Below are 12,989 nucleotides of genomic sequence, written 5' to 3'. Positions count from 1 at the left end.
TTTTATTTTAATTTAAAATCGATTTCAAAATTTCAAAAACTTTTATTAATTTATAAAATACAATTCAATTTAATTTATACAATACAAAAATTAATTAAATTTATACAAAAGTATTAAATTTAATTTATACAATAAAAATTTACTTTAATTTATATAAAATAATTTAATTTAATTTCTACAACATCAAATTAATTTAAATTGAAAAAAAAACTTTATTTAATTTATACAAAAATATTAAATTTAATTTATACCATAAAAGTTTACTTTAATTTATATAAAATAATTTAATTTAATTTCTACAATATCAATTTAATTTAAATTGTAAAAAAAACTTTATTTAATTTATATTTAATTTATACAAAAATATTAAATTTAATTTATACAATAAAAATTTACTTTAATTTATACAATAAAAATTTACTTTAATTTATATAAAATAATTTAATTTAAATTTTTTTTAAAAAATTATTTAATCTATATTTAATTTATACAATAAAAATTTACTTTAATTTATATAAAATGATTTAATAAACAATTTTAATTTATACAAAAACTAAATTAAGTATAATTTCTATGTGACATAACATCTACTACCACAAATATCAATGAACCCTATTATTGAAATTGCTCATGATACCCTAATCATCCCTTCTAACTTATAATCCAAAATCTAATAATCAACTGTATTCCATGATTCTAAGTTAATTCTATAACTATCACGAAATGAATCATATTTCTCAAATTGCTTATGATACTCTCTTTCAACCTTTACAATGCACTTCTTAGTTCAACTTTTACCTTGACAATGGACTAGGGTTATTAACTTCTTCCTGCTAGGGAGATGGGACCTAGAGAACTATTGAAGTCTTCGTCTTTTTCCCTCAGTCGGGCAAGTTGTTGAGTGCTTGATTGGGGTCCTTCTCGTCTTCGTGCTTCTCCCTCGGCTCTCGGTCTCGAGCGAAGACCGGATGGGGGTACCTGCGAAGACACTTCGACGCTCAAGTCAGTGAAGCGGGTGATCAGTATTCTCGTAGGTGAACAATAATAAATAACGTACATTTCTCCTTGGGATGTGTGCTATTTATTTTATTTTAATGGGCTTACCTTATTGGGCCTGATTAGTGGAGTGAATCTCGCTTAGGGTTGTATTACCTTATCCTTAATGACGGATTAGCTTCACTGACCTTAGTTTGAACGTTAACGGTAGTATGGGTCGGCCGGCCAGGCCGACCGTGATGATTCCACTCGTCTCGACCAAGCTTCCATGGTCTCAGCCCAGTCTCTCAGGTCTCGATCGCCTCGGTCAAGTCTCTCAGGTCTCGACCTGGTTCCCCCTAGTCTTGGTCAGGTACACCAGGTCTCAAACAGCCAGGTGAGTCTCGGTCAGGGAGACCAAGTGTCGATCTCGCCCATACCGGTACATAACTTATAATCCAAAATGTAATCATGAACTCTATTCCATGATTTTAAGTTCATTTTATATCACACCCAGTCGAAACTTACTTATTTATGTTACATTTATTAAGAACTAACTCTACTAAAATTACTATGTCAAAGACCTATTATTTAATTACTATGTCAAAGACCTATTATTTAGTATATTGGGAAACTATATTAACACACTTATAACGAATATTGCATATGTGTCATCTCGTTACTTACAACTTACTACATTATTATGTGCTTCAGTTGAAAAAACATTAATTTCTTTTCGAGATCATACTCAGTAACTATAACAATGACATTAATATGTTTGTATCATATACATGTTCACTAATTCTTTAAGATGATGTTATGATTCATTTATGAGAAATAACATTTTCAAAATTATAATGGATATCAAAAGTAAAATCCTAGTTCATTCATCTATTTCACACATATAACATTTAAATTTATTTAAGTTACTAATCAAAAGTTTTATCTAACTTTTTTTTCTTAAATCAAATAAAACATTTTTAGATAAAATTTATTCTCTATTTTTAAATACATCCATTACCATTTGCATTAATTAATTACTTTATCTTTAATTTATATTCTTAAATTTATGTATATTTTATATAATATTTACAAAATTTAAATACGCATTTTTTTTAAACTTTTTTTTCACTATTTTTTAATTAATTATTATTTTTCTACATGTTTTCAAATCTTTATAAACTTTTTAAGATAACTTCTTTTAAATAATTTCAAAATTAAACACTTCATCAATTTAATAAATTTAATTTAACTAATTTACATCATAATTTGAAAAATAAAACATTTATGACAAGAATAAATAATCTTTAAAATAATAAAATATTTTATATAACATTTAAATAATTTAAATACATTTTTTTTACTTAATTAATTTAATAAATTTAATTTAACTAATTTATATTAAAAATTGATAAATTAAATAATTTATTATAATATTAAAGAAATAATTTTAAAATAAATTTAAATAAATAATTTTAAAATCCTAAAATATAAACATGCGTGGCCATGGCCGACGCATATGCGTGGGCCGTGCGTGGGTCTTGGCCGACGCATATGCGTGGGCCACGACCGACGCAAACTGGATTTTTTTTAAAAAAAAATTAAATCCGTAAGTGCGTCCATTTTACGTTCTTGCGTGAGTTCTTTGACATTTTAGCCGACGATAACAGCGTCCGAAAATGGCGGACGCAAAAGTTTGGAAGCTAATACCTGATTTTCTTGTAGTGGGTGTTCACAAAATTATAGTGCTCGGTTAAAGTTTTTTTTTTAATATTTATTTGTTTATGAATATTATTTTAATTTAAGAAATGCTTAAATTAAGAGAAAGAAAAAAATTAAAAAATAAAATAAAATAAAAAGTTAAGCAAAAATTAAGATTATAGTTTTAGTTGTTTGGGTATAACGATTATACAATTTTTCTCCTAAAATTATAAGTATGATTTTGGTTTCTAATGTACTTAAATGGATTAGTGCCACGACAACTTATGATTTAGTGTCAAGTGAATATGGGTTGATTTGTTAGATTATTTGTTTCAATATACCTGAGTGTCACATTATCACTTCAGTAATTTACGTGTCAATCATTTTCAGTTAAAAAAATTAAAAACTAATGATAGATGAATATTAATCAATAAAAATAACTTAAAAATGTAAGAATTCTATTCCTATTTTTACGAGTTTTGGCTTAATTGTTAATATTTGTTTGTATTTTATTTTATTTTTATTTTTTTAGTAATCCTATGAGACATAATTGTTGAAATCTAAGTCCGTCTATTAGAATTTCAAATTTTATAATAATATCTATCATAATAATTTTTTATAAAAAAATGTAAGTAGCCAAAATGTGATAATATTTTTTAAGAGAATATAATTAAAGAAAAATGTTATTTGGATAATTATATAGCACAAATTTACAAACTTTAAAAAAAAATCATTTTTTCACATGGTCCTTATTTTAATAAAAAATTATTTCTTCTACTACTTTTATCAGTTGTAATATTAAACAGTACTTATAATATGAAAAATATAATGTTAGTTGTCAACATATCAAATAAAAGTTTCTTTGACACTATGAGTAAAAATATACATTTGACACGATTTATAATAATATAATAATATTTTTAAATTAAAATATAGTGTAAAAATATCAATAACCTCAAAACTCATAACTAAATTATGCTTGTCATTAATTGAAATAAGAAAAATCATAACCAAATTATTCTTTTTTTTTCCTTAATGGAAAGATAATAATAAATTTACAATCTCAATTTTTTATACAACCACGTTACAACTCTCAATATTATTATTTTAATATTTTTTCATATTATTTAATTATAAGTTTACCATTTATTATATATATTTATTTTTAAACCAATCACATCAATAATTATATACAACGTAAACTCTCAATCTATCATTTTCCTAATTAAAATAAGAAGAAGATAAAATAAACGTATTATTATAATATGAACATGATACCCATATTATTTACTTGTGTACATATTCATGCATACTTGTGAATTAAGGGACTTCACTTATGGTTGATTCCATGAATGGAACTTATGAGATACATACAAACCAAAGGAAAAAGCCAGAACAGCAGTTGTAACAACTCCCTTGTTTCTCATCAGAACCTCCACTATAGCTCTTGATATGTGTTTTTGCTCCCACTTCCTTGTTAAGTTTTGAGAATAACCATCTATCTTATGCGTATGCTTGTTTCTTCTTTCTTCATTCTCGCTGTCCTCGTCGTGTGCAGTGTGATACCTTTGGGTAACACCATCGTGTTCCTCTTTAACACCATCGTGTTCCTCATTTTCAGTTTCATGTGGCCTTTCAGAATGGCCATTTGAAGCTTTCTCTATGCCACTTTCTCTGTGCTCTTGTGAACCTCGCTTGGGGACGTGAACGTGAAGGATTTCATTATCAAAGTTTCCGGATATGTTCTCCATATCTGCATCTGCTGGCACTGCAAATTTCAGCTCAAAGTGAACACGTTTCTGTTCATTTGTATACCTTTCGCCTTTCACTATTATGTGCCCACTGGAGCCATCAACTTGAAGGCTCACCTCCTCCTTCTTGAATTCTGAAACAAGATGACAAAGAGGTTCATGAAATCTGAAACAATTATAAAGATAAATAGCTTCATCAATATTCAAATTAAACCACCCGATTATTATTTCATGAACAACTCAATATATAAAAAATATGTTAAACAGAAAACCATGATGAGTTTGTTTGAATACCAGGAAGATCAACAAGAAGAAAATGGCCTGAATGATCGTCTGTCCATCCTGAATTAGGTACGATCTCTTCAACCTCTGGTGCTTGTGATGATGAATTTGTTCTTGTTCCAACCCGTCTTGATCTTGTACCTGTCTCAGTGGCCATTGAGAATGAGTTTAAACCTCAAAATTCCAAAGATGTTTGTGTCTCAAAGATGTGACAGCGATTAATAATTTGTATGATAAAACAGATGAAGCTAAATGTTCTTATAGGATTGATATAACGAAATTGGAAATGGGTTGCTTTGCATGGTTCAACATTCTTATTCCCTGCTTGTACCGCAAGACCGTGTAATGTAACCTATGTAGGTAGCTTCTCACTATGCAAAAGCAATACCTTGCTTCGTTTATTATAATTCATATAATATTTAATGTTCAATGGAATTTTAGATTTCCTATAAACAATTTTAGAACAAAAAAATTATACACCCACCATTTATACTCATGCATAGTCATAAAATAAATAGTATCCACTAGACCCTAATTTATTATTTTTTAAAATTGTTTTTAACATGAAAATATAAAATTTCTTGCACTATAATAAAATTATTAAATAGAAATTAAATTTAGAGACAAAAAATAATTAATTACTATATTAATAAAATTAAATAATTTTTTATTATTAATAAAATTTATAAATTAATATTAATTTAGAAATTAGTTTGTAAATTTTATTAATAATAAAAACTACTTATATATTAACATTTTTAAAAAATTTAAAATAATATCTAATTTAATTAATATAGTAATTATTTATTTTTTAATTTTAATATTAATTTTTATTTAATGATGTTTTAAGGTTGAAACTTCTCATTCGTAATATGTAAATGATCATGCTCAATATGAGTGATGATGAGTTTGACAAATTCTCCAATTATTCAGTGTTCCGTGTAAATATGTACCCTAATTTCCTAAGGGGAATATCCTTTTTGATATCACTATTAAAAAACTATATCTATCTTACAAAGATTTTTTAGAATAAAATATTATTATAATAAAACAATAATTTATTGTAAAGTGAATTTAGATTACATGAGTGTCAAAGTATCGGTACTATTTTCTCTATGTAAGTATTTGCTTTCACGTGTAATAAAATGGACTTTTGATATTAAAAATATTAAAATTTATTAGGAACTTAGAAACTGAATTAAATAATTTTATTGAAAAAATCACTTAAATCGGGTTGCTTACAAGTAACCTATCATTTTTGAACTAAAATATTGGACAAAGAAAGCAGAAACTAAAAACAAGGGAAAAGGCTTTCCTCTCATTTTTGTATCTTGTATCTATTTATATAATTGGAAGCTTTTGATATATCATATAATTTCTATATGTAAAAGGCTACAATCACCAGCGAAAATATAGCAAATACCGAAATCAACTCATATCCACTCCTCTTGGTAATTGGTATCATATTCGTACACACAAGGATATAGCATCCAACTATAGCATCCAACTATATCTTTTACAGCAATTATATCAGTTCTAGCATAAATCACGGGAACATCAAATGCTATAAAACTATATAGATTACAAAGCACAGAAAAGAAAACATAACAACACGATCAAAGATCTTCAAGACAGAGAAACAACAATTATATATGGAATCTAGCAACTTCAGTTTGCTCTTCTTTTACGTCATTTTTCTTGCTATACTCCCCACCCTTCAGGCTAACATAGGTCAGTTCGATCATGTATGGCATAGGCGATTAAAGGAAGCAAGGGAAGCTGCAAAACAGGCTTACAAGCCAAACCCCATGAAAGTTACCGCTGAATTCAATACACACGTCATGAGGTATATATATATGCATCATTTAAATTTCCTTCCTCCTTCTTCATTCTTCACTGCATAAAGCATGCATGGTTGTGTTTGCGTATTAAATTGTTTGTTCTTTTGCACACACACGTAAATGAAAAATATGTGTTAAAGTTTCATTTCTTGGCAAAAACTCATGAGCCATAGATGAATATGAATTAAGAGAAAAATGTATGGGTTTGCAGAGCGATGAAAGGGTCCAACAGCACGAGAAGGGGCTTGGGGAAAAAAAATGACGAATGCGAGGCAGCAAACCCCATTGACAAATGTTGGAGATGTGACCCAGATTGGGAGAAAAACCGCAAGAAGCTAGCAGATTGTGCGATTGGGTTTGGTCACGGCACAACCGGGGGGAAAGATGGGAAAATCTACGTGGTAGGCGACAATTCCGACAAGGACCTGGTGAACCCTAAACCAGGGACATTGAGACATGCAGTTATTCAGACAGAGCCACTGTGGATCATTTTTTCGCGAAACATGAACATTAGGCTCACTGCAGAGCTTCTCATAACGGATAACAAGACCATCGATGCACGTGGTGCCAATGTGCACATTCTAGATGGTGCCCAAATGACGATACAATTTGTGAAAAATATCATCATTCACGGATTGCACATCCACGACATTCAGCCAATTAGTGGTGGCTTCATAAGAGACTCCATGAGCCACTACGGAGTTCGCGCCATGAGTGATGGCGATGGGATTTCAGTGTTTGGATCAACACATATTTGGATTGATCATGTTTCCATGACCAATTGCTCTGATGGCCTCATCGATGTCGTTAGTGCATCAACGGCTGTTACCATCTCCAACTGCCATTTTGTCAAGCATAACGACGTAATTATACCTAATTCTACTTTCTACCTCTTAAAACACTTTCTTTGTGATCTTCTTCCTCCTTGTGTAGTTGTGTGGCATAAAATAGCATTGTGGTTTTTCAGGTTTTGTTATTCGGCGCCACTGATAGCTTCTCAAGAGATAAAGTGATGCAAGTGACTTTGGCTTTCAACCATTTCGGGAAAGGATTGGTTCAGAGAATGCCAAGGTGCAGATGGGGCTTCTTTCACATTGTTAACAACGACTACACTCATTGGCTAATGTACGCCGTAGGTGGCAGCCAGCAACCCACCATCATCAGCCAAGGAAACCGTTTTGTCGCCCCGAAAGACAGAAATGCAAAAGAAGTACGCAATGTTACATATTCATGCAACAAATTTTCAAACAAAACCTTAAACATTTTGTTTTTCATTTCTTTCAATTTCTATACATGCACTAACAACATTGTGTTGCATGATATACACAGGTGACAAAAAGGGATTACGCTCCGGAAAGTGAGTGGAAGAATTGGAATTGGAGATCAGAGGGTGATTTATTCGAGAATGGAGCATTCTTTGTTGAGTCTGGGAAAAAAGTTACAAAATTTCCCAAGACAGACGCCAAAGCAGTGTCTGCTAAATCCGTAGCTTTTCTCACTAAAGATGCAGGTCCTATAAAATGTATTCCAAACAAGCCCTGCTGAACCAAACATGGAGAAGTGGAGGCTCAAAACACATAGGTTGTAACATACACACACTATATATAAGTCATTTACAGGTCACCCGATGTGATCAATGCTTCTGGGTTTTTTAATTTCTTTCTGTCGCTTTGTTCTTCCTTTTCCCATATATTTTAAGTTTAGGGATCAGAGATGAAGACAATTGGAGAACGCTTTGTTCTTCCTTTTCCCATATATATTGTAATTTTAGGGATCAGAGATGAAGACAACTGTAGAACTAGAATGTACAGTCAATGAACAATACAAAGCCAGATTTCTTAAGCCATGGATGAAGTTCTCAATCCTATTTCTTTCTTTCTATACCAAATTTTCATCTTCAATAATTCCGAAATTTCGTGCCCAGTTATCATAATTTTGTATAGAAATTCCTCCCAGAAATTTGTTTCAAATTGATTTTGATAATTATCATTCTGTTACACAAACGAACAAAAATAATACAAACTTAATCTCAGTGAAAACAAAATTTGTTTGTATACAACATCAGGAAAAGAATATAATCTTATGCCTTACGCAACTATCCAAATGTAAGATGAGGGGAGTAGAATGAAATGATAGGTACACACTTCCTTGCACATGCAAGAGTATGATGAGAAATGCTTAAATGACAATTTATAAAAGACTTAATATAATACACTTGAGTCTTCAAAGTTGTATCACGTCAAAATTGTATAACGACTTTGACTATATACCAAAAATTAATAAATTAAAAAAAAAAATCATCTGTCGTGTTAATTCTTTCAAAGATGGTCATTAATTATATGGTGTAGAATGTTTATTGATATATCAAGTTAAGTAAAGTTGTAAAAAAATACTTTAGACTAGCATATAATGTTAACTATTAGTTAGCTACCATAGCATAGTGCCTCTCAATGAAGGAGACATTATTAAAAAAAGTCAGTCAAATCAACTTTAATGTGACACTAAATTAATTCTAAAACATTGAGTTAATTAAGTGCACTCTAAATCAATATTAACAATTGTTAAAATAAATAATAAAAAATTCATCAATGCGAACTTCACGACACAAAAAAATGACAATGAGAATACATTTTTCTATTAAATAATTAAACAATGGCATCCATAACAAAAAAATAGAAAAATATAATCAAATGTTGCATGGGCGAAAAAGAAATTTATTATATTAATGTCAACTAAATTGAGACTTTAGGTACTAACATTATTGAGGGATATAAGAAAATTAAATAAGTAAAATGATTTGAGTGCGCACGTGTAAAACATAAACACTTGTTTCTTACTTTCATCCTTTTTCCAAAATCTTTGGTTTCACCTCCCCTAATCCTTGCATTCCATGTGACATTGATAATCTCTAAAGTTAGATTATTACAAATCTAGTAAGTAATCTTTGAAACCCTTAGTGTTTGCATTGACAAACCGCAATATACAGTGAATGCATTTGAAATTGTGTCCCTATTCAAATCCCCAATCTTGAAGTGGAAGAAAAACATATGAGTATGTGATTGTTAGGAGGCAAAGAACAAATGGTGTCCTTGTTGAGCTAAGGGTTCTTGGCTAGAGTGGTGGTGGAGGTATATGTAAGAATTGTCTTGCTTGGGTTTTGATGACCACTATTTATAACATTTCACTTGCCATTTCCGACCTTGTCCTTTGCCATGATTTTTCCTTGTGTCTTTATTGTCTCCACCATGAGTGTCTCTCTTAGTTTGTTGTTCTTGCTTCAAGGTAGTAAATTTTTTATAGACATGGCCAATTTTTTTAATTAAATTCAATCTTAAGATCAAGTTATTCTTGAGAGCAGCACAATATTTCATCAAGTTTTTATCAAGTACATTATTAAAATTTAACATCCTAATTATGTGACCTCAATAATCGTAATATCACATACACTTAATTTCCACATGTTAAAACCATTTGCCTTATTTTATATAACGAATTCCAAGCATTTGCATGGAAACACTTCTTGAATGTGTGACAATTACATAGGAGTAAATGAAAGAAATAGTTGTGCAGAATTTGATTGCGGCATCGGAAGGACTGAGTCAAATGGGAATGCATGCAGAACAACAATAATTCAGTCCAGATATTACTCTAAAAAAATTTCTTTAACTTTTGCAAATTGTCTTTGCTTGGAACTATGCTACCACCCTTCACCCGAATATCCCCTAAGAATTTTTTTTAATTTTATAGTAACCTAAAGTAACGAAAAGGGATGTTAAAGTTGGTGCAGGTATATATATTACATTACATATCTGCAACAAAATGGATATTGAAGCACTAACAGGAAGGAAAAAATCATAAAATAGATGCAGATAAAGAAAGGTAGAAGGAAGAAAACCTGAGTTGTTTGAAGATTAATGTTGATCCAAACTTTTGACAAACAATTTCTTAGAACTAATTCAACCATTTTTAAATTTGGTTGTGGTTTTGGACAAGAAAGTATGACAACCAATTTAAAAAAATAAATATTAGATTAAAAAATGCTTTCTTTTTCTTTGTTTGATGAAATTTATCTTTGAAGAAGAATATATATATATATATGAAGTGATCACTTTTGAAAAGATCGATATTTTCAATATAAGTTATGCTCTGTGTGATTTTTGGAGACAAAGTTTGAGTTATCAAAGAAATCATCATAGCATTACATCGTTTCCAAGCATAAAACATAACATTGTTTTGCATTAGTTCTACAATTTTATTATTGATAAACTTTAGTTTGTTCAAGAACGATACACCACTAGAAAAAAACACTTCTAGCAATAGTTAAAAACAACTTATAATGATGATTTTAGAACCATTGTTGATTTAGTTATTGTTAAAAATCAAATAATACGATAATGGTTGCAATTGTCATTGTTTTCATTAATATACAATAACAATCACAGTAGTAGCAGCATTACAATTGTTCTTCTTCTAGGGGAGACACAACCATTTTTCTTTTTCTTCTCTTATGAAGGTACAATTACATTCAAAAGTTTATCCATTTTAAAATTTATCCATTTTAGACAATGATTGACCTAGAACCATTGTCAAATATCTATATTAGCATTAAATTAATTACAAAATTGTCATCATCACCTTTTCGATGATGTCCCTTTTATAATTGTCATCACTTCTTCACGTTTGATTAACAAATAATCATTGTTAGAAATGATTTGAAAATTTCAAATTTATTATTGTTCCTTTTGTAAGGCGATTATTGAGAAATAATGGTTTAAAATACATTGTAAATGGTTACATTTATGCCAGTAATTGTTGGCTCCAATTAATGTAGGAGTGATGAGAAAAAATCCGAGACACCATAAAAAAATGGATTTCTTTTTATATTTTATTAATTACATAAAAATGAATTTAAATTCTAATTGAATATGTTTGTTGTTTGTAAGAAACTTTTAAATCACTATTACATTACTTGATTCAATGGGTTCTTAATGATTTTATTGAGAGTTTTTTTTCTTATTCTATCAAATGTTCCCTATTTGTGAATTTTTTTTTAATTTAATTAGATGTAAATGAACCATAAATATGTACTCCTATTCCTAAAAAATTTATCCCTACATAACCTATCAAAATTATGTGAAAGCCAATGGAGCGACTATCGAAGAATCTATAATTCCAATTTTTATTTATTTTTTCTAGTATGTATATAAATCGCAAAAACAGTCCAAGTAATAAAAGCCCAAGTTTCCTTTGAATCCTAATTCCAATATAATCCCATGCCTCATTACCCCTAGTGCTTCTGATATATACCTATTGTTAAAAAGATAAAACCTAGACTAATACTCAATTATCTGAGGGTGTAAGTAAACAAAATTCAATGAACAAGAAAGCATGAAAAGAAAACTCGAACTAACAAAAAGAGAGGGAAATAATTTGTATAATTATTTACATTATTTTTTTTTATCAGCATTTACATGCATTAGGTGAAAACCTCACGGGGTTATATATATATATATATATATATATATATATATATATATATATATATATATATATATATATATATATATATATATATATATATATATATATAACGAAACATAAATAATGAAAAGCCCAAACACCTAAAAATTTCAAGGTTTTATTCTGCATCCCATGAGGAATGAAATGACAGAGTTATACTTGAAAAAAAAAATACATTTTGAAAGATTCCCGAATGTATTTTTAGCATCTAAATATAACCTATAAAATACACAATATGGAATGCATTTTTTATTTTGTAATTAATGTATATTCTGGATTACAAAATAAAAAATACATTTTGGATTGCACGAATGAAAAATTCTAAAATATCTTTTGAAATATCATATCTAAAATGCATTTTTATTTTGTATTTCAGAATGCTTATTTTGGATTAAAAAATGAAAAGTGAATTTTAGAATGTACATTTTAGAATACAACTTATGTATTTGAATTATAATTCTAAAATAAAAAAAATACATTCTATAACGTGTATATTCTGAAACACAAAATTTCTATTTTGGATTCTAATATAAATTGTATTCTAAAATGTATGTTTCAAAATAAAAAATAAAAAATATATTTTAAATTATACATTCTAAAATATAAATTTTGCATCCTTCTTGGATGTATTTTTTGAATTACAATATTTGTATTAAAAAATATACAATTTAAAATACAAAATATTACTTTTTAACGTTTCAGAATTTGCAATCCTGAAGGGTAGCGAATTGCATAATTAGGATTTGGAACTAAAAAAGCGAAAACACCATAATATATTTTTAGAAGGGTAAATTTAGAATTTTAAATTTTGTAAGGGTACAGCTTGAAAAGTATAGTGGGTGCATAATGTAATACCCCAAATCTATTAACCAGTAAAAGCCCATGTACTTATTCTTTATCACATGGAAGGTAATTACTT

The 12,989-nt window shown here is 28.7% G+C and overlaps 2 protein-coding genes across 2 annotated transcripts; one reads left to right on the top strand and one right to left on the bottom strand.

Moving 5' to 3' along the window:
- Window positions 1-3,907: 3,907 nt before the first annotated feature.
- LOC137822665 (uncharacterized) lies at window positions 3,908-4,954 on the bottom strand. Its single transcript, XM_068627608.2, has 2 exons — window positions 4,722-4,954; window positions 3,908-4,561 (listed from the first exon to the last, which is right to left on the bottom strand). Exons 1-2 carry the CDS (start codon window positions 4,864-4,866, stop codon window positions 4,011-4,013), a joined length of 696 nt encoding a protein of 231 aa, XP_068483709.1. The 5' UTR covers window positions 4,867-4,954; the 3' UTR covers window positions 3,908-4,010.
- Window positions 4,955-6,339: 1,385 nt separating this feature from the next.
- On the top strand, window positions 6,340-8,167 carry LOC137822664 (putative pectate lyase P59). The gene is made up of 4 exons (XM_068627607.2): window positions 6,340-6,555; window positions 6,762-7,413; window positions 7,518-7,760; window positions 7,880-8,167. Exons 1-4 carry the CDS (start codon window positions 6,362-6,364, stop codon window positions 8,093-8,095), a joined length of 1,305 nt encoding a protein of 434 aa, XP_068483708.2. The 5' UTR covers window positions 6,340-6,361; the 3' UTR covers window positions 8,096-8,167.
- Window positions 8,168-12,989: the final 4,822 nt, after the last annotated feature.

Source organism: Phaseolus vulgaris, chromosome 9, assembly GCF_051622355.1.
Source record: "Phaseolus vulgaris cultivar YP4 chromosome 9, ASM5162235v1, whole genome shotgun sequence".
NCBI classification, from domain to species: Eukaryota; Viridiplantae; Streptophyta; class Magnoliopsida; order Fabales; family Fabaceae; genus Phaseolus; species Phaseolus vulgaris.
The sequence above is the reverse complement of the archived record's forward strand: the minus strand, read 5'-3'. Positions and strand labels throughout refer to the sequence as shown.